This window comes from Pristis pectinata, chromosome 2 (assembly GCF_009764475.1).
Source record: "Pristis pectinata isolate sPriPec2 chromosome 2, sPriPec2.1.pri, whole genome shotgun sequence".
Lineage (NCBI taxonomy): Eukaryota > Metazoa > Chordata > Chondrichthyes > Rhinopristiformes > Pristidae > Pristis > Pristis pectinata.
In genome coordinates this window covers 1,605,189-1,627,312 of record NC_067406.1, presented here as the reverse complement: position 1 = coordinate 1,627,312, position 22,124 = coordinate 1,605,189, and the positions used below count along the sequence as shown (strand labels likewise).

At 52.0% G+C, this 22,124-nt stretch overlaps 3 protein-coding genes across 10 annotated transcripts in view; 1 reads left to right on the top strand and 2 right to left on the bottom strand.

The window, feature by feature from the left end:
* The window catches only part of wdr54 (WD repeat domain 54), a 28,077-nt gene extending 26,783 nt beyond the window's left edge, over window positions 1-1,294 (bottom strand). For 3 of the 4 annotated variants that reach the window (XM_052010408.1, XM_052010410.1, XM_052010411.1), the window contains exon 1: window positions 1,193-1,268. The gene's annotated coding sequence lies outside the window, so the exon portion shown is untranslated. Of the gene's footprint in view, window positions 1-1,192 lie in introns of all 4 variants that reach the window. The other variant, XM_052010409.1, reaches the window with a different exon arrangement.
* Window positions 1-22,124, bottom strand: part of LOC127567459 (uncharacterized) — a 453,787-nt gene that overhangs the window by 75,867 nt on the left and 355,796 nt on the right. The gene's annotated exons all lie outside the window — the stretch shown is intronic.
* Window positions 1,343-22,120, top strand: LOC127579838 (uncharacterized protein C2orf81; the record flags this gene model as incomplete). The annotated part of the gene is made up of 6 exons (XM_052032822.1): window positions 1,343-1,389; window positions 2,428-2,664; window positions 13,577-13,786; window positions 15,002-15,199; window positions 21,168-21,263; window positions 22,049-22,120. Coding segments are annotated over exons 2-6 (807 nt in total), but the record flags the coding sequence as incomplete, so codon positions are not given.

The following is a 22,124-nucleotide window of genomic DNA, read 5'->3' as shown; positions in this document are numbered from 1 at the left end:
TGTTTAGTTTATATTGTTTACAATTTTTCTTATTGATTTGGGTTTTTTTTTAATTTATATAATAAATCTTTTCTTCCCTTTCTTTTATATTATATTCATTTACTAAGAGATCGTTGGATCTACAGATTTTTTTTATACTTTATTGTTCTTTATGATTATCCATGTCATGATTGTTCTCCTGATCTCTGTGTATTACATGTACAAACATTGATGTTATATATTAATCTGTATTAATTTGAAAACTAATAAAAAGATTGAAAAAGAAAGATGGGCATCTTGGTTGGCATGGACTAGTTGGGCCAAAGGGACTGTTTCCGTGCCCTACAACTCTACTACCTCGATGTAATTATGTACAGAATGACCTGTCTGGATGGCAGGCAAACAAAGCTTTCCATTGTATCTCGTTACCTGTGACAACAATAAACCGATCACCCAAACCCCATCAAACACCCATCACGGCAGATACTGAAATCTGAAACAGAAAATGCTGGAAAAACCCAGCCACCACTTCCTCACCCTCACCCCTACCCCTCCCTCAGCTCCCCCTCCTCACTCACCCCTCCCTCACCCATCCCTCACCCCTACCCCTCCCTCAGCCCCCCTCCTCACTCACCCCTCCTTCAACCTCCCTCCTTCACCCCAACCACTCCCTCAACCCCCTTCCTCCCCACCCCTCCCTCCCTCACCCCACCCCTCCCTCAAACCCCCCTCCTACCCCTCCCTCAAACCCCCCTCCTCCCCCACCTCACCCTCACCCCTCCCTCAAACCCCCCTCCTCCCCCACCTCACCCTCACCCCTCCCTCAAACCCCCCTCCTCCCCCACCTCACCCTCACCCCTCCCTCAAACCCCCCTCCTCCCCCACCTCACCCTCACCCCTCCCTCAAACCCCCCTCCTCCCCCACCTCACCCTCACCCCTCCCTCAAACCCCCCTCCTCCCCCACCTCACCCTCACCCCTCCCTCACCTCCCATCCCCTCCTCACTCACCCCTCCCTCAACCCCTCACCCTCACCCCTAACCCTCCCTCACCCCCCACCCTCACCCTCACCCCTAACCCTCCCTCAACCCCCCACCCCTACATCCCTCCCTCACCCCCTCCTCAAACTACTCCCTACTCCTCCCTCACCAAACCCCTCCTTCAACCCCCTCACCATCTCCCTCCTTCTCCCTCACACACAGCCGGAGCCTCACCTGCCCCCGGCCCCCGGCCCCTCACCGACCCGCCGGGGCCTCAGTCGCCGCCCGCCGCCGACTCCATGGTGACCGACACCGCCTCCCGATCATTCCTCTGACGTCAGCCGCACGACGACGACGTGACATCACCGGGAAGAGGGCGGAGCCTGTTGCCGGGAGACGGCGGGAGGACGCGGCCCGCAGCCGAGCAGCGGGTGAGACAGCCCGAGGGGTGAGGGGTTTCCCTGTGTCCCCCCCCCCCCCGGGGTGAGGGGGTTCCCTGTGTCCGTCCCCCCGGGGTGAGGGGGTTCCCTGTGTCCCCCCCCCGGGGTGAGGGGGTTCCCTGTGTCCCCCCCCCCCCCGGGGTGAGGGGTTTCCCTGTGTCCCCCCCCCCGGGGTGAGGGGGTTCTCTGTGTCCCCCCCCGGGGTGAGGGGATTCCCTGTGTCCGTCCCCCCGGGGTGAGGGGGTTCCCTGTGTCCCCCCCCGGGGTGAGGGGGTTCTCTGTGTCCCCCCCCCTGGGGTGAGGGGATTCCCTGTGTCCCCCCCCCGGGGTGAGGGGTTTCCCTGTGTCCCCCCCCCCCGGGGTGAGGGGATTCCCTGTGTCCGTCCCCCCGGGGTGAGGGGGTTCCCTGTGTCCGCCCCCCAGGGTGAGGGGTTTCCCTGGGTCTCCCCCCGGGGTGAGGTTCCCTGGGTCCGTCCCCCCCCCCCGGGTGAGGGGGTTCCCTAGGTCACACCGCCCTGGGGTGAGGGGGTTCCCTGGGTCCGTCCCCCCGGGGTGAGGGGATTCCCTGGGTCTCCCCCCGGGGTGACGGTTTTCTCTGGGTCTCCCCCCACCCAGGAGGAGGGGTTTCCCTGGTCCCCTCAACCCCGGGGTGAGGGGGTTTCCTGGGTCCATCCCCCCGGGGTGAGGGGGTCCCCTGCGTCTCTGCCCCCTGAGTGAGGGGGTTCCCTGGGTATCTCCTGCTGGGGTGAGGGGGTTCCCTGGGTTTCTGTCCATCCCTCCCTCAGTGTCCCCAACCAGTGGATTGCAGTGGTTCAAGAAGGCAGCTCACCACCACCTTCTCAGGGGCAGCTAGCGAGGGGCAGTTAAATGCTGGCCTGGCAAGTGACTTCCAAGCCCTGAAGAACGGGACAATCCCTGTCTCCCCATCACTCCCACCTGAGGGGCTCCTGTGACTGGGAGCCTGAGTCAGCAGCCCCTTCAGATGATGCACCGTTGGTGAATCTGATCTCTGCCTTGCTTTGACACCAGGGAATCATGTCGCGATCGGCAGTACCAAAGTCCCGATCGGAGAAGAGCCGGGCCATGGCAGTTCCTGCCACCACCCCTCAGGTTGCCCTGGTGGAGATCATACCCGGTCGCTTTACAGAGACTGACTGGCAAACCATGGTGGCGGCAGAGGACGGCGAGAACAATGTCATGGACATCATCGAGGACATCGTGAGCCAAGCCCTGGATCAGTGCTACAGCATTTACATTGAGAATCAGGTAAAGCTGGGCTGGGCAGGTCACAGACTGGGGGGAGAGTCACAATCTTTCCCAAGTAGGGCCGTCCAAAACTAGAGGGCAGAGGTTGGAGGTGGGAGGGGAAAGGTTTAAAGGGGACCTGAGGGGCAAGTTTTTCCACTCAGAGGGTGGTGGGTATGTGGGAGGAGCTGCCAGAGGAGGTGGTAGAGGCGGGGGCATTTACAATGTGTAAGAGACATTTGGACAGGTACATGGATAGGAAAGGTTTGGAGGGATACGGGCCAACTGCAGGCAAATGAGACAATTTCAGGAACGCACCTTGTTTGGCAGAGATGAGTTGGGCTGCAGGGCCTGTTTCTGTGACACGGTGACTGGGTCCGTCCATGACTCCCTGCTCAGTAATAATGAGGGTCTGTTCTTTGGTCGGTAGCACAGAGGCCCGGAATCATCAGTTCAATCCTTCTGTGGCTCGGAGTTCATTAGATAAGCCCAGAATGGGTTATCGAGAACAGGAACCAACGGTCAGGCCACACTTGGAGTATTGTGTCAACACACTATAGGAAGAACAGGATTGCATTGTAGAGGGTGCAGAGGAGATCCCCCGGAATTGGAGAGGATTCCTCGGACAGGAGTTACTCACATTTGGAAAAGCATGGGCTTATTAGGGACAGTCAGCATGGCCTTGTGCGGGGCAGGTCGTGTCGGGTTAGGTGTTTTGAGGAGGTGACGAGGATGATTGATGAGGGAATGGCAGTGGACATTGTTACATGGACTTTAGTAGTTTCAACAAGGTCCCTCGTGCTAGACTGATCCAGAAGATTAAGATGCATGGAATCCATGATGATTGGTAGTTTGGATTCAGAATTGGCTTGCCCATAGAGGAGAGAGGGGAGTGGTGGAGGGGCGCTGTTCTGACTGGAGGTCTGTGACCGGTGGTGTTCTGCAGGGATCGGTGCTGGGGCCTCTGTTGTTTGTGATGTACATAAACTACTTGGACAAAAATGTTGATTGGCTGATCATTAAGTTTGCAGACAACACAGCAATTGTAGTAGTTGTGCACAGTGAGGAAGATTGTGAAAGGATACAGCAAGATACGGACCAGTTGCAGATATGGGTAGAGGAATGCACGAATCACCAAGGCAGAGAAAGCTATGGACCAAATGTGGATAAATGTTGTGTCTGTGAATGAGCCACACAAAGACCAGCTGTGGATATAAAAGGTCTTTATTCAACATGACAGGCAGGCATTCTGGAGACCCTCTGAACTCAAAGTATATCAAGTTTTTATACTGTCAACAACAAAGATAACAGCAGGTGATTGGGTACAATGTCATTGCTACAATGACACTGTTTAGGTGCAGACAAATGGTTCCATCGAGTTACATACTTACAGTAGGACCACGGCATTGGGCCAAAGTAATTCACATGGATAGTCTCAAAGCTTCTGAAGATAAAAACTCCAGACACTCAGGGTTAGTGTGAGAGCCAACTCTCTGGATACACAAGATATCAAGAAGTTATGATACATCTTATCTTATCTCAAGAGAACTCTGGTTAGAGCATTGCGTGCAATTCTGGTCACCTCACTACAGGAAGGATGTCGAGGCTTTAGAGAGGGTGCAGAGGAGGTTTACTAGGATGCTGCCTGGATTAGAGGGCATGTGCTGTCAGCAGAGGCTGGACAAACTTGGGCTCTTTTCTCTGGAGCGGCGGAGGCTGAGGGGTGATCTGTTGGAAGTGTATAAAATTATGAGGGGCATTGATAGGATGGACAAGCAATATCTTTTTCCCATTATTGAGCGATCCAATACCAGAGGGCATGCATTTGAGAGGGGGTAGGTTCAGAACAGATGTGAAGGGTACGTTTTTTACTGAGAGAGTGGTGGATGCCTGGAATGCGTTGCCTGATAGGGTGGTGGAGGCAAATTCATTGGGGACTTTTAAGAGGGGCTTGGATGGGCACATGAATAAGAGGAAAATAGAGGGATATGGGCATTCTGTAGGAAGGAGGGAATAGCTATGTCAGCACAACATTGTGGGCTGAAGGGCCTGTTCTGTGCTGTACTGTTCTATTGTAGCGGCTGCTACCGTGATGCGAAAATAAAGACACGAGTCTGCGAGTTGTAGAACACAACTGATTTATTTCCCGCCGTGTGCGGGCCTTTTAAGTGAAACAGTTCCCACCTTCCGAGAGCGGAAGTGACGTGCGCGCTACATCATTAGAGTCTTTTTGCAGCGCGGGTTCTCCCCCGTCGCTCGGGGAAGATGAAGGCCCAGCGCCATCTTGGCCCTTACTGCTCTGACGATGCATGCCCCGACCGTCGAGCCGGTTTGCCTGCTCGAATGGTGAGTCGCGACACAACCACCGCCCCCAGAACCAGCGATATGGTTCCCAAAGTTTGCAGGCTGTGCTAGCCATTGCTTAGGTGGTCGGCCTCTGTGTCGCGGTGTTGGGACCTCGACCAGCTGTTGTAGGTCTAAGTGGGCTGGTTTGAGGGAGTCCGACGTGAAGGCTTCTTCCTTGCCCCCAGTGTCCAAAATAAAGGTGGACCCATTGTGTCTGACGACCCGGAACGGCCCCTCGTACGGCCGTTGCAATGGTGCCCGGGGTGTGTCCCTGCAAACGAAAACAAACTTACAGTCTCGTAGTTCCTTGGGCTCACAGGGTGGGGATTGACCATGTCGCGGTGGGGATCAGTGCCAAGCTGCCGAGCCTCTCGCACAGTCTTCCCAGGACTGCCGCGGGTTGCTCCTCTTGCCCCCTAAGGGCGGGTATGAACTCCCCTGGGACGACCAGGGGTGCACTGTACACGAGTTTGGCTGATGAAGTGTGGAGATCCTCCTTGGGGGCAGTGCATATGCCGAGCAGGACCCAAGGAAGTTCGTCGACCCAGTTAGGACCCTTCAGGCCGACCATCAGGGCTGATTTCAGATGGTGGTGGAAACATTCTACCAACCCGTTTGACTGAGGGCGGTAGGCCGTGGTAGTGTGCAGCTGCGTTCCGACCATAGGCTGGAGGTAAACTGGGTGCCTCTGTCTGAAGTGATGTGGGCCAGAACACCAAAGTGCGAGACCCAAGTTGTGAGCAGCGCCCGGGCGCAGGAATCGGTCGTGATGTCTGAGAGAGGGGTTGCCTCTGGCCACCTCGTGAACCTGTCCACGATGGTAAGGAGGTACCGCGCTCCTCTTGAAACAGGCAGGGGACCAATGAGGTTGACGTGAATGTGGTCGAACCTTCTCTGGGTAGGCTCGAACTGCTGTGGCAGGACCTTGGTGTGTCGTTGGATTTTTGATGTCTGGCAGTGCGGACAAGTCTTGGCCCACTCACTGACCTGTTTGCGCAGGCCGTGCCAGATGAACTTGCTGGCGACTAGTCGGACTGTCGATCTGATGGACGGGTGCGCCAGGCTGCAGGAACTATAGGGCGGGGCTGACCAGTTGTGACGTCGCACAGGAGGGTCTGCTGACCTGGGCCAACTACAAAATCTTGGAGCTGCAGGCCTGAGACTGTGGTTCTGTAGCTGGGCAGTTCGTCGTCAGCTTGCTGTGTGTCAGCCAGGGCCGCGTGGTCTACACCCAGAGACAGGCTGTGGATGGTCTGTCTGGAGACCGTGTCAGCAACGACATTGTCCTTTCCGGAAACATGTTGGATATCCGTTGTGAACTCGGAAATGTAGGACAAATGTCGCTGCTGGCGGGCTGACCAGGGATTGGAGACCTTAGAGAAGGCGAAAGACAATGGCTTGTGGTCAGTGAAAGTGGTGAAAGGCCTGCCTTCTAAAAAGTACCGGAAATGCCGGATCGCCAGGTACAGCGCTAGTAGCTCCTGATCAAAAGCGCTGTATTTAAGTTCAGGTGGCCTAAGGTGCCTGCTGAAAAACGCCAAGGGCTGCCAACGGCCTTCGATTAGTTGTTCCAATACTCCACTGACCGCGGTGTTGGATGCGTCCACCGTGAGGGCGGTTGGGACGTCTGTCCTGGGGTGGACCAGCATCGCAGCATCTGCTAGGGCTTCGTTGGCCTTAACGAAGGCAGCTGCGGCCTCGTCATCCCAGGCGATGTCCTTGCCCTTGCCAGACATCAGCGAGAACAAAGGGCGCATGACACGGGCTGCTGCAGGGATGAAACGATGGTAAAAGTTGACCATCCCATGAACTCCTGCAGGCCTTTGACCGTGTCGGGATGGGCAAAATGGCGGATTGCATCTACCTTGGCAGGTGGGTGTGTTGCTCCCTCGTTGGTGATTCTGTGGCCGAGAAAATCAATAGAGTCGAGCCCGAATTGGCACTTGGCCGGGTTGATAGTGAGGCTGAAATCACTGAGGCAGGAGTACAGCTGGCGGAGGTGGGAAAGGTGTTATTGGCGGTTACGGCTGGCAATGAGAATGCCATCTAAGTAAATGAACACGAAGTCCAGGTTGTGGCCTACCCCGTCCATCAGCCGCTGGAAGGTCTGCGCGGCGTTCTTAAGGCCGAACGGCATTCGAAGGAATTCGAAGAGGCTGAACGGAGTGATGAGCGCAGTTTTGGGGATGTCGTCAGGGTGGACGGGGATTTGGTGGTACCCCCTGGACGAGGTCCACCTTGGAGAAGATGTGGGTCCCGTGTAGGTTTGCCGTAAGTCCTGGATATGAGGGATGGGATAGCGGTCTGGGGTGGAGGTGTCGTTCAGCCTGCGGTAATCACCGCAGGGCCTCCACCCGCCAGTGGCTTTGGGGACCACATGCAGGGGGGAGGCCCAGGGGCTGTCTGACCTGCGAATGATCCCCAGCTCCTCCATGCGGCGAAACTCCTTCGCCAGGCGGAGCTTGTCTGGAGTAGTCGTCGTGCTCGGGCGTGAAGGGGTGGCCCTGTTGTAGTAATGTGATGCCGCACCCCGTGTTTTGGCATCGAATTCTTGAACTGAGGTGCCAGAACCAATGGGAACTCAGCAAGGAGCTTGGTGAACTCGTTGCCAGACAGGGAAACGGAGTCCAGGCGTGGGGCTGGTAGGCTGGCTTCTCCCAGAGAGTAAGTTTGGAAGGTTCTGGAGTGCACTAGCCGTTTCCCTTGTAGGTTGACTAACAGGCTTTGGGCCTGGAGGAAGTCGGCTTCCAGGAGTGGCCGGGTGATGGTGGCAGGGGTAAAGTTCCAGGTAAAACGGCTGTCATTGAATTGTAATTGGACTGTACGGGTACCGAAAGTCCATATTGTTGTGCCGTTTGTGGCCTTGAGGGCGGGTCCCTGTTACCTACTACGAGTGTCGTGGCCGGTTGGGGGTAGATACTGCTCCAGTATCGACGAGGAAACGACGCCCGGACTGCTTGTCCCAAAAGCATAGGAGGCTGTGTTGGTGGCCAGCCAGTGGTTGGCCCTGGCATTTCCCTGAAACTTTCAGGGTGGGTGGCATCGATGGGCCTCTGCGCCCCACCTCTGATGGTAGAAACACAGCTGGTCGTCAGTGTCGTCGTCTGTGTTTCTGGGGTGTGGTCGCTCGGCTGCTGGTTTAGGTAGGTGTTGGGCATGCGGTCTGGCGATTTGGCCGACGGACGAACTGCTCTCGCGTTTGGCCTTCCACAGGACATCTGCCCGGGCGGCTACCTCACGTGGGTTGCTGAAGTCAGCGTCAGCCAACAGCAGGTGAATGTCATGGGGCAGCTGTTCGATGAAGGCCTGCTTGAACATCAGGCAGGGCTTGTGCCCCTCAACCAAGACCAGCATCTCGTTCATCAGGGCCGATGGGGATCTGTCCCCCAGGCTGTCGAGATGAAGCAGGCGGGCGGCGCGCTCACGATGGGAGAAGCCAAATGTCCAAATGAGAAGGTCCTTGAAAGCCGGGTACTTGCCTTCCTCCGGAGGAGACTGGATGAAGTCTCCGACCTGGGCAGCTGTCTCCTGGTCCAGGGAGCTGACCACGCGGTAGTACCGTGTGGAGTCGGAGGTGTTCTGGCAAAGTTGGAATTGGGCTTCGGCCTGGTCGAACCACACGCGGGGCCGAAGCGTCCAAAAGGCGGGCAGCTTGACTGCCACTGTGCTGGCTGCTGCGTTGTCGGTCATCGTGAGGGTCCAAAATCCGTTTGGACCGTTGGGGTCTCCAATGTAGCGGCTGCTACCGTGATGCGAAAATCAAGACACGGGTCTGTGAGTTGTAGAACACAACTGATTTATTTCCCACCATGCGCGGGCCTTTTAAGTGAAATGGTTCCCGCCCACTGAGAGCGGAAGTGACGTGCGTGCTGCGTCATTAGAGTCTTTTTGCAGCGTGGGTTCTCCCCCGTTGCTCGGGGAAGACGAAGGCCCAGCACCATCTTAAGCCTTACCGCTCCGACAATGCACGCCCCGACCATTGAGCCGGTTTGCCTGCTCGGATGGTGGGCCGCCACAACTATGTTCTATAACAACTTTAATCCCGTGCTTTTCCATTGCTCAGTGGTACCAGCCTGTACCTTCTTATCACTCGCATCCTTTGGCCTAAACACCCGACTTAGACATGGACAACAGGTGTGTAAAGAAGAAAACTTTCTTCACCAGCATCTAATCTCAAGGATGTGCATCTGTACTCCCGGAAGCTCTCGAAACATTCCCACGTTCTGAGCTGACACCATGTGGTGTCAATACTGCACGTAAGGAGGATTCAGAAATGACTTTTGGCTAATTTAACTCTTTCCTTACACCTCCCACATAGCCTCCCATTTTTCTATCATTCATGTGTCTATCTGAGTCTCCTAAATGTCCCTAATGTATCTGCCCCCACAACCTCTGCCGGCAGTGCGTTCCACGCACCCACCACTCTCTGTGTAAAGAAACTTACCCCTGACACCCCCCCAATGCCTTCCTGCAATCACCTTAAAATTATGCCTCCTCGCATGAGCCATTTTCGCCCTGGGAAAAAGTATCTGACTGTCCACTCGATATGTGCCTCTTATCATCTTGTACACCTCTATCAAGTCACCTCTCATCCTCCTTCTCTCCAAAGAGAAAAGCCCCACCTCACTCAACCTATCCTCATTAGACATGCTCTCCAATCCAGGCAGCATCCTGGTAAATCTCCTCTGCACCGTCTCTAAAGCTTCCACATCCTTCCTATAATGAGGCGACCAGAACTGAACACAACACTCCTGAGTTCTATAGAGCTGCAACATTACCTTGTGGCTCTTGAACTCAATCCCCCAACTAATGAAGGCCAACACACCATACGCCTTCTTAACAACCCTATCGACCTATTTAATTGGGGAAGGGCAAATTATGAGGCTATAACGCTCGAACTTGCAAGTGTAAATTGGGATGACATTCTTGAAGGGAAATATACGATGGAGATGTGGTCGTTGTTCAGGGATCTCTTGCAGGATGTTAGGGATAAATTTGTCCCAGTGAGGCAGAGAAGGAATGGCAGGGTGAAGGAACCATGGGTGACAAGAGAGGTGGAACAACTAGTTAGGAGGAAGAAGGCTGCATACATAAGGTGTAGGCAGCAAGGATCAGATAGGGCTCATCAGGAATATAGGGTATCAAGGAAGGAACTTAAGTTGCTGAGGACAGCAAGAAGGGGACATGAAAAGGCCTTGGCGAGTAGGGTTAAGGAAAAACCCCAAGCCTTTTTTTCACTTCAGAAGGATGACGAGAGTAAAGGTAGGACCAATTAAAGACAAAGGTGGGAAGATGTGCCTGGAAGCTGTGGGAGTGGGTGAGGTTCTCAATGAATACTTCTCTTCAGTATTCACCAAGGAGAGGGGTCTTGATGATGCTGAGGACAGTGTTGGTAAGGGTAATGTTCTAGAGTGTGTAGATATCAAGAGAGAGGATGTGTTGGGGCTGTTAGAAAATATTAGATAAGTCCCCGGAGCCTGACGGAATATTCCCCAGGCTGCTCCGAGAGGTGAGGGAGGAGATTGCTGAACCATTGGCTAGGATCTTTGAGTCCTTGTTGTCCATAGGAATGCTACCGGAGGATTGGAGGGTGGCAAATGTTGTCCCCTTATTCAGAAAATGTAGTAGGGATAGTCCACGGAATTACAGAGCAATGAGCCTTACATCTGTGGTGGGTAAGCTGTTGGAAAGGATTCTTAGAGCTAGGATCTATGAGCATTTAGAGAATCATGGTCTGATCAGGACCAGCCAGCATGGGCAGATCATGTCTCACAAGCCTGATAGTGTTCTTTGAGGAGGTGACCAGGCAGATTGACGAGGATAGTGCAGTAGATGTGGTCTACATGGATTTTAGTAAGGCATTTGACAAGGTTCCACATGGTAGGCTTCTTCAGAAGGTCAGAGGGCATGGGAAACAGAGAAGCTTGGCTGTGTGGATTCAGAATTGGCTTAACTGTAGAAAGCAGAGGGTTGTGGTGGAGGGAGTGCATTCAGATTGGAGGGCTGTGACTAGCAGTGTCACACGTGAGGGGGTGGAAGGGTGGATTGGCAAGTTTGCAGACAACACAAAGGTTGGTGGTGTTGTGGATAGTGTGGAGGGCTGTCAAAGCTTTCAGAGGGATATTGATAGGATGCAGAGCTGGGCTGACAAGCGGCAGAGGGAGATCAATCCAGAGAAGTGTGAGGTGGTACACTTTGGAAGGACAAACTCCAAGGCAGAGTACAAAGTTAATGGTAGTATCTGGGCAGCGTGAAGGAGCAGAGGGATCTGGGGGTTCATATCCACAGATCCTGAAAGTTGCCTCACAGGTGGATAGGGTAGTTAAGAAAGCTTATAGGATGTTAACTTTCATAAATCGTGGGATTGAGTTAAAGACCCACCCTCTACAAAACTGGCTAGACCACACTTAGAGTACTGTGTTCAGTTCTGGTCACCTCATTATAAGAAGGATGTGGAAGCATTGGAAAGGGTGCAGAGGAGATTTACCAGGATGCTGCCTGGTTTGGAGAGTATGGATTATGAGGAGAGACTAAAGGAGCTAGGGCTTTACTCTTTGGAGAGAAGGAGGATGAGAGGAGACATGATAGGGGTGTACAAAATATTAAGAGGAATAGATACAGTGGGCAGCCAGCGCCTCTTTCCCAGGGCACCAATGCTCAATACAAGAGGGCATGGCTTTAAAGTAATGGGTGGGAAGTTCAAGGGAGATATAAGAGGAAGGCTTTTTACCCAGAGAGTGATTGGGGCATGGAATGCGCTGCCTGGGGTGGTGGTGGAGGCTGATACATTGGTCAAAGAGATTGCTAGATAAGCATATGGAGGAATTTAAAATAGAGGGATATGGGGGAGGTAGAGGTTAGATAGTCTTAGGTGAGGTTTAAAGGCCGGAACAACATTGTGGGCCAAAGGGCCTGTATTGTGCTGTACTGTTCTATAGTTCTATGGACCTGTGTGGCAACCTTAATGGATCTATGGACGTAGACCCCAAGATCCCTCTGTTCCTCCACACTGCTAAAAGTCCTGCCATTAAACCTTGTATTCTGCCTTCAAATTTGATTTTCCAAAGTGTATCATTTCACACTTTTCCAGATTGAACTCCAGCTGCCACTTCTCAGCCCAGTTCTGCATCCTATCAATATCCTGCTGTAATCTACGGCAACCTTCTACACTATCCACAACACCACCATCCTTTGTATCATCAGCAAACTTACTAACCCACCCTTCCACATCCTCATCCAAGTCATTTATAAAGAAATCACAAAGTGCAGGGGTCCCAGAACAGATCCCTGCAGAACACCACTGGTCACCGACCTCCAGGCAGTATATGCTCCATCTACCACCACACTCTGTCTTCTATGGGCGAGCCAATTCTGAATCCACACAGCCAAGTTTCCCTGGATCCCATGCCTCCTGACTTTCTGAATGAGTCTTCCATGAGGAGCCTCATCAAACGGCTTACTGAAATCCATGTACACCACATCCACTGCTCTACCTTCATCAATGTGCTTTGTCACATCCTCAAAGAATTCAATCAGGCTCGTGAGGCATGACCTGCCCCTCACAAAGCCATGCTGACTGTCCCTAATCAGCCTATGCTTCTTTAAATGCCCATAAATCCCATCTCTAAGAATCTTCTCCAGTAATTTGCCCACCACTGAAGACAGACTCACTGGTCTGTAATTCCCAGGGTTATCCCTACTCCCTTTCTTGAACAAAGGAACAACATTTGCCACCCTCCAATCATCTGGCACTACTCCTGTGGCCAGTGAGGATGCAAAGATCATCGCCAAAGGCGCAGCAATGTCTTCCCTTGCTTCCCGTAAAACCTTGGATATATCCCGTCTGGCCCCAGTGACTTATCTATCCTAATGTTTTTCAAAAAGTTCCAGTACATCCACTTTCCTCACATCGACATGCCCCAGCACATCAGCCTGTCGTACACCATCCTCACAAACAGCAAGGTCTCTCTCAGTGGTGAATACTGAAGCAAAGTATTCATTAAGGACCTCCCCTACCTCTTCCGACTCCAGGCACACATTTCAACTTTTATCCCTGATCGGTCCTATCCTCACTCTGCTCATCCTCTTGTTCTTCACATACGTGTAGAATGCCTTGGGGTTTTCCTTGATCCTACTCACCAAGGCCTTCTTATGCCCCCTTCTAGCTCTCCTAAGTCTAACCCTAACCCTCTGACATCTCCCCGGAACTTTCCTCCACTCACCTGAAATGGATGTCCTCTGGGATTGAAGCAGATAACAAAGTAATCAGTACAGATGGGTCCTTAGCGGTTGGCATAGACATGATGGGCTGAAGGGCCCGTTTCTATGTTGAGCGACTCTGGGACCCTGAGCAAACACTAGAGTCAGTAACAGAGGCAAAGTCATTGTAAAAACCCATGGCCAATCTGACTCCTCCAAAGTAACATTCATGGTGCCCCAGTGCCAGGTGATGACCCTCTCCATCTCCAACAGAGAGTCTGTTGGTGTCCCTTCTTCTTGCGCCTCCAGCTTTCTGTCCCACTGTCAACCGTGGAGCACCGAGGGCCTGTTGTGACAATCCACCTGACCATTACACCTCTTCCCACAGCTGCTGCCGTTCACCATCGCTCAGGCCAAGGACGCCATCCTGCAGATCATCGAGTGGCAGTTCCTGACCCACGACCCTGGCGAGAGCAACGTCTCCCTCGATCACTCGTGGCAGGAAGACAGGGAGCCCAAGGCCAACGTCACGGACTCCTGGGCCCAGGGCTCGGTGCCGGTGCTGTGGCCCCCACACACACCAGCCCTGCAGGAACAGGTAGATCTGCACTGCGTCTGCCAGTGGCTCCACTGCCTTCCTGCTGTTTTGTTGGGTAGACATTAACTGCTGCTGCCCATTACCAGTGGTGTGGTGGTGAGTTACTGGTCCGGTAACCCAGAGGCTGAGACTGGTAATCCTGGGGTTATCAGTATAGTTACCGTGGTAAAACCCCAACTGGTCTATCGATATAGTTTGGGGAAGGAACCTGCTGTCCTTGTTCTGCTTGGACCTATTTGTGACTCCAGCCCCATGTTTGTGTAACTGTCCACTGGTGATCTTGCCCGACACTCAGTTACATCAAAGTTAAGGTAGGTGATGACTGCCAGTATTGCCAGCTGTGCCAGGAATGTCCACAACAGGAGGGACCTTGATTACAGGTCAGGTTCACAGTGGAGCAGCAATGATCGGGGTCGTGCGGGAGGCTCGAACTGGACCACTACACAGATTTCAGAGAGATGTGGAGATAACAAACCGCTGTCCCTACCCAAACATCTCCACCGTCCAGATGTTGCAGGCTAGTGATCGCTGTGTCTGACACCCACCCCCCCAACGCCCCAGTACACCCAAGGACGGCTCAGTGACACAGCAGGGAGAACCACTGCCTCAGCTCCAATGACCCACGTTCAATCTTGGCCTCTGGCGCTCCCTGTGTGGAGTTTGCATGTTCTCCCTGTGACCATGTGGGTTTCCTCCAGGTGCTCTGGTTCCTTCCAATTTCCAATAATGTGTGGGTGTAGGTTAACTTGCCCCTGGTGTGCTGTGAGGGGTAGAACCTGAGGGAGTTGATGGGAATGTGGGAGAATGAAACAGGGTAGGGTAGGACTGGTGTGTAAATGGGAGGTTGGAGGTCGGTGTGGACTCTGGGCACCCCTCCCACGCGCGAGGAGCCGCTGTTTTATGTCGTTAGATGAACAATGAATACTGGCAAATGGCCGGTCCCCTCCAACCAGAACTGAAGGATCTTCACATCCGCTCTGAGGGTCAGTTTGGGGGGGTGAGGTGGTCGCATCAGTGGAACCCAGGTGGAGATGGAGTTCCTTCAACTCAAAGGGGTAGGAGGAACTCCCCCAGACTTCACTGGCACCCAGCGGGATGACCCTCCCATCTCCAGTGAATCTGGAAGGCCAATCCTCGGCCCGGTGACTCGGAGACAGCAGGTGGGACAGAGAGAGAGTGAAGGTATCTGAGTGACCACATTCTGTCTGCCATCAGGAGCCTCGTGGACTCGGCCTTTGTCCTGAAACAGAAGACTGTTATTCTGCACCTGCTGGACATGGGTCAACGTGTGGGGACCAACAGCCGGGACTCCAAGGGCCACGCGACACATCCCCACTGTGTAGTCAGCTGATGGGCATCTCCCAGGATTTGGAACAAGTTGAAACAGAGCCCGAGAAAACCTCCACAGTAAACGTTAGTAACTGCAGAGGGGTCAAGGGTGCAAGGGTGAACATTGGTATTGGTTTATTATTGTCACTTGTACCAAGGTACAGTGAAAAGCTTGTCTTACAAACTGATCAGACAGATCAGACAGGTCAATTCATTACACAGTGCAGTTACATTGAGTTAGTACAGAGTGCATTGAGGTAGTACAGGTAAAAACAATAACAGTGCAGAGTAAAGTGTCACAGCTACAGAGAAAGTGCAGTGCAATAAGGTGCAAGGTCACAACAAGCTAGATCGTGAGGTCAGAGTCCATCTCATTGTATAAGGGAACCGTTCAATAGTCTTATCACAGTGGGGTAGAAGCTGTCCTTAAGTCTGGTGGTACGTGCCCTCAGGATCATGTATCTTCTACCCGATGGAAGAGAAGAGAGAAAGTCCTGGGTGGGTGGGGTCTTTGATTATGCTGGCTGCTACACCAAGACAACGAGAGTTCAAGGAGGGGAGGCTGGTGTCTGTAATGCACTGGGCTGTGTCCACAACACTCTGCAGACATCACAGCACAGTACAGGCCCTTTGGCCCAAAGTGCTGTGCCGATATTTTATCCTGCTCCAAGATCTATCCAACCCTTCCTTTTTGTAACAAAAATATTTTGAAATTCGTTCCTTGTTCTTTCCTGATTCAGCAGCAAGAGGTATTTGCAAACAAAGGAGGCACTGCACACGTGTTAAAGGTTATAGAAACTACTTTATTAGGGTAAAATAAATAAAATACAGAAAGGAATAAGAATAATTAAAATACAGAAGGAAGCAAAATAATACTTCTCAACCAATCAATGAACAGATCTATACACTGCAGGAGGAAACCTCAGGAGTCCGACAGCTTTTCACCCAACCTGGGTGTGTCTCAGCACCGGTCGCAACCCAGCCTAAGGGAAGGTCCCAGTTTGCACAACGAAGATGACCCCTTTTATACCCCTCAAAAACTTAACATAACTCTGGCCACACATTTAGAGCATTGCGTACAATTCTGGTCACTTCACTACAAGAAGGATGTCGAGGCTTTAGAGAGGGTGCAGAGGAGGTCTACTAGGATGCTGCCTAGATTAGAGGGCATGTGCTATCAGGAGAGGCTGGACACACTTGGGCTCTTTTCTCTGGAGCGGCGGAGGCTGAGGGGTGATCTGTTGGAAGTGTATAAAATTGAGGGGCAGAGATAGGGTGGACAAGCAATATCTTTTTTCCATTACTGAGTGATCCAATACCAGAGGGCATGCATTTAAGGTGAGGGGGGGTAGGTTCAGAACAGACGTGAGGGGTACGTTTTTTTACTGAGAGACTGGTGGATGCCTGGAATGTGTTGCCTGATAGGGTGGTGGAGGCAAATTCATCATTGGGGGCTTTTAAGAGGGGTTTGGATGGGCACATGAATGAGAGGAAAATAGAGGGATATGGGCATTCTGTAGGTAGGAGGGAATAGCTATGTCGGCACAACATTGTGGGCCGAAGGGCCTGTTCTGTGCTGTACCGTTCCATGTTCTATAACTTTTACCCCCGTGCTTTTCCATTGCTCAGTGGTACCAGCCTGTACCTCCTTATCACTCGCATCCTTCGGCCTAAACACCCCACTTAGACACAGACAACCAGTGTGTAAAGAAGAAAATTTTTTTCACCAGCAGTGGGACCCCGCTGCTGCCACACGACAGGCACACCGCTGGCCCGTCTCACCCGGTCCGGCGGTGAGGTGGGGAAGGAGCGCATGTGTTAGGACCCAAAAGATGGTGAACTATGCCTGGGCAGGGCAAAGCCAGAGGAAACTCTGGTGGAGGCCCGCAGCAGTCCTAACATGTAAATCAGTCGTGTTGAAATCACGCATGACAACAACTCTGTTATTTTTGCACCTCTCCAAAATCTGCCTCCCGATCTGCTCCTCAGCGTCTCTGCTGCTATTGGGGGGACTGTAGAATACTCCCAATAGAGTGATCACTCCCTTCCTGTTTCTGACTTCCACCTACATTGACTCAGTGGACAATTCCTCCAGGACATCCTCCCTTTCTACAGCTGTGACACTCTCCCTGATCAGCAAAGCCACTCCCCCACCTCTTTTACCTCCGTCCCTGTCCCTTTTGAAACATCTAAACCCCGGAATATCCAGCAGCCATTCCTGCCCTTGTGGCAGCCAAGTCTCTGTAATGGCCACCACATTGTAGTTCCATGTACTTACCCACGCTCTAAGTTCATCAGCCTTGTTCCCGATACTTCTCGCATTAAAGTAGACACACTTCAGCCCAAACAACTGCCCTTTCACATGCCTCTCCTTCCTCACAGTCTTTCTACACTCTGCATCTGCTTGTACACTAAACGCACCAACCTCTGACCTATCACTCTGGTTCCCGTCCCTCTGTCAAACTAATTTAAACCCTCCCCAACAGCTCTAGTAAACCTGCCCGTAAGAATATTGGTCCCCCTCCAGTTCAGGTGTAACCTGTCCCTTTTGTACAGGTCATACCTTCCTCAGAAGAGATCCCAATGATCCACAAATCTGAAACCCTGCCCCAACTCCTCAGCCACGCATTCATCTGCCAAATCATCCTATTCTTACCCTCACTGGCGTGTGGCACAGGCAGCAATCCAGAGATTACTACCCTTGAGGTCCTGCTTTTCAGCTTCCTACCTAACTCCCTATATTCCCTCTTCAGGACCTCGTCTCTTTTCCTACTGATGTCATTGGTACCAATATGTACCACGACCTCTGGCTGTTCACCCTCCCCCTTCAGAATGCTGTGGATCTGAGACGTCCCTGACCCTGGCACCCGGGAGGCAGCATACCATCCGGGAGTCTCTTTCACATCCACAGAATCTCCTGCCTGCCCCCCTTACTATGGAATCCCCTATCACCACTGCCCTCCTCTTCTCCCCCCTTCCCTTCTGCACCACACGACCAGGCTCGGTGCCAGAGACCTGGTCACTGCAGCTTTCCTCTGGTAGGTCATTCCCACCCCAACAGTATCCAAAGCAGTATACCTGTTATTGAGGGGAACAGCCACAGGGGTACTCTGCACAACCTGCCTATTCTCCGTCCTTCTCCTGACAATCACCCAGCTACCTGCCTCCTGCAGCCTCAGAGTGACTGCCTTCCTGTAGCTCTTGTCTATGTACTCCTTGTTATCCCATAGGAGCCGAAGGTCATCCAGCTGCAGCTCCAGTTCCCTAACACGGTCTGTAAGGAGCTGCAGCTGGATGCACCTCGTGCAGATGTAGTTATCAGGGAGACTGGAGGTCTCTCAGAACTCCCACATCTCACAAGCTGAGCACACCACTGAACCCAGAGCCAGTCTCACTACTCTGTCCTGGCACTAAAGGAAACAAGAAAGAAAGAAACTTACCAGAGACTTACCTTCACCTCTTCACACCAAATCCTCTTGGGCCAAAGCTTCAATCCCCCAAGCTAACATTGGCCCATTGCGACAATAGCTGCTCCCAAAATGGCCACTCTGCTTCTACCTGCCTTACCTTTATTTGCTGCTGTTAATCAGCCAATCAGCAGGTAACAATTTGCAACTGTGCCTCATTTAGACTCTTGCAAGGTGAAACTCAAGCTCAGGCACAGAGACTCACCACTTTTCAAAGATCCCGCTCCAGATCTGGCTCCAACTTCCGACTCTGCTCAGTGAAACTCAGGAGGAGGGGATTGGGTGCCTAGTGCTTGCTGTGAGACTGATGAAGATTGGCAGTAGGTATTGTCTACATAGACTTTGATAAGGCATTTGACAAGGACCCATGGGCTGGGCTGGTCACTGACACCAGGGATCCAGAGTGACCTGGCTGATTGGATCCAAAGCTGGCTTGGTGATAGGAGGCGGAGAGTGATGGTGGAGGGGTGTTTTTCTGATTGGAAGTCTGTGACCAATGGTGTACTGCAGGGATTGGTTCTGGGACCCTACTGTTTGTGAAATGAACCAACAACTTGGATGTGTCAGGGAGTTGGGTAGAGAAGTGGCAGCTGGAGTTTAATCCTGATGTGTGAGGTGGTCAGACAGGGGTAGGACATGTACGCCAAAAGGTAGGGTGCTAAGGAATGTTGATGAACAGAGAGACAAAGGGGTCCAAGTCCATAGTTCCCTGTAAGAGGCTACACAGGGGTTTAGGGTGGTGAACATGGTGTGCTTGCCTTCATACGTCAGGGCATAGAATGATGCAATATTACAAAACACTGTTTAGGATGCACTTGGAGCATTGTGTACAGTTCTGGTCACCACACTACAAGAAGGATGGGATTGCACTGGCGAGTGCACGGAGGGGATTCACTAGGATGTCGCCTGGATTGGAGGGCATGTAGTTATGGGGAGAGATTGGACGGGCTGGGCTGTCCCAGAGCGAGGGAGGCTGAGGGGTGACTGGATGGACGTGTACAAGATGATGAGAGTCATAGATAGATAGAATCTTTCTCCCATTGTGGGGGATGATAAACAAGAGGGCAAAGGTGAGAGGAAGGAGTTTTAAAGGGGATCCGAGGGGTCAGTTTTTACACAGAGTGGGGCTGATATCTGGAATGTGCTGCCAGAGGAGGTGGAGACACTTATACAGGCAAGGAGTAGAAAGATACAGTCCTCATGCAGGAAAAGGGGATGAGTGTAGATGAACACACCACACTTTCCACTGAGGTGCCCGTTTCTGTGCTGTACAATTCAGTCACGCAGCACAGAAACAGGCCCTTTGGCCCAACTGGTCCATGCGACCAAGATGCCCCATCCAAGCCAGTCCCATTTGTCAGCATTTGGACCATAACCTTCTAAACCTTTCTAATCCGCATACCTGTCAAACTGTGTTTTTAAAAGTTGTTATAGTACCTGCCTCAGCCACTTCCCCTGGCAGCTCGTTCCACATACATGCCAGCATTTCTGTAAAAAGTTTCCCCTCAAGTTCCAATACCACTGTGCCACTCCAGAGACGGCTTAGATTGAAATCAGAGGTAAACAGGTATGTGAGGAGCTGAATGGGAGGCACAGATAGAGTAGACAGCCGATATCTTTCCCCAGGGTTAAAATATCCAATACTAGAGGGCCTGCATTTAAGGTGAGAGGGGGTAAATTCAGAGGAGATGTGCAGGGCAAGTTTTTTTTGTTCTTCCCCCCCCCCCTCCCCGGGGGTAGTGGTGGAGACAGGTATGATAGAAGCATTTATGAGGCTTTTAGAAAGACACATGGATGTGCAGAGAATGGAGGGATGTGGAGACTGTGTAGGCAGAAAGGATCAGTTTATTTGGGTATCATTATCCTAATTAGTTGGGCACAACATGGTGGGCTGAAGGGCCTGTTCCTGTGCTGTACTGTGTTCTGTGTTCTGAATCTTTCCCTCTCACCTTAAACCTCTGCCCTCTAGTTCTTGATTCCCCAACCCCAGGAAACAGACTGAGTGCATTCACTCAGTGACCGGCTCTGGGATTCAGCACTTTCTGTTTTTGTTTCAAGTTTTCAGCATTGGCAGTTTTTGGGTTTTCAAGGTATTTATTTAACCATTCTGCCCTTTCTTGCAGAGTTTTAACTTTGCTCCTTGTTGACTGTCAGGGACCCAAATTTACCTTCATAACCTTTATCTCTTCCCATCTTTTAGAGATTTTACTGTCAATTTTAATATTCTCTGCAAGTTCCTCTCATACTCCACCTTCCTTCTCTTACTCAACTTTTCTTCCTTTGCTGAACTCTGTTGCCCCCAATCCGCAGACCTGCTGGAATCTTTCCCCCCTCCAAACTTCTTCGAATACTGGGAATGAGGAATTACTCAGCTGGCCAGACACCGTCTGTGCAGAGAGCAACAGATATAACACTTCAGGCAACAACCTTCCAACTGTTCCAATGCCAGGTTAATGACCTGACTCCATCTCTTTGACTTGCTGACGGCTGCTGGCATTTCCTGTTTTATTAACTCAGATCTGTGCCCTCTGGGGTCTGACCCTTTGATATCAGGAAACTATTTCCCTTCCTTTACTCTGTCTAAGGTTCTTCGTGGCCTGGTACATCTCCACCGTGTATCCACTCAACCTTCTCTGCTTGAAGGAAAGAAACCTCAGCTTCTCCTCAAGGTTGCTGCGCAGGTCAGTGGGGTTGTTAAGGTGGTGTATGGTGTGTTGGCCTTCATTAGTCAGGGTACTGAGTCAAGAACTGCGAGGTAATGTTGCAGCTCTATTGAACTCTGGTTAGATCACACTTTGGAATATTGTGTTCAGTTCTGGTCACCTCAGTATAGGAAGGATTTGGAAGCTTTAGAGGGTGCAGAGGAGATTTACCAGGATGCTGCCTGGATTGGAGAGCCTGTCTTATGAGGATAGGTTGAGTGAGCTAGGGCTTCTCTCTTTGGAGAGGAGGATGAGAGGTGACTTGATAGAGGTGTACAAGATGATAAGAGGCATAAATCGACGTGGACAGTCTGAGACTTTTTCCCCAGGATGAAAATGGCTCACACGAGGGGACAAAATTTTAAGGTGATTGGAGTAAGGTATAAGGGGGATGTCAGGGGTAAGTTTTTTTTAAAAAACAGAGTGGTGGGTGCGTGGAACACACTGCCGGCAGAGGTTGTGGGGGCAGATACATTGGGGACATAAGAGACTCTTAGATAGACACATGAATGATAAAGAAATGGAGGGCTATGTGGGAGGGAAGGGTTAGATAGATCTTAGAGCAGGATAAAATGTCAGCACAACATTGTGGGCCGAAGGGCCTGTACTGTGCTGTAGTGTTCTATGTTTTTTTCCAGTTTGTCCTGGAAGCATGCGAGTCCATCCTCTCTAAAGCGTTCCTGTCCTTCCCTGAGCAAGGCACAATGTTCCAAGTAGGTCACCCCCTCTGTCCAACTGCTAATCCCGCTGTTCTCTGACCCCAGGAACCTGAGCAGGCACCAGAGGCCATCACAGTCAGGAAGAAGAGCCACAGCCTCAAGGCCAGGAGGTGCCTTCAAA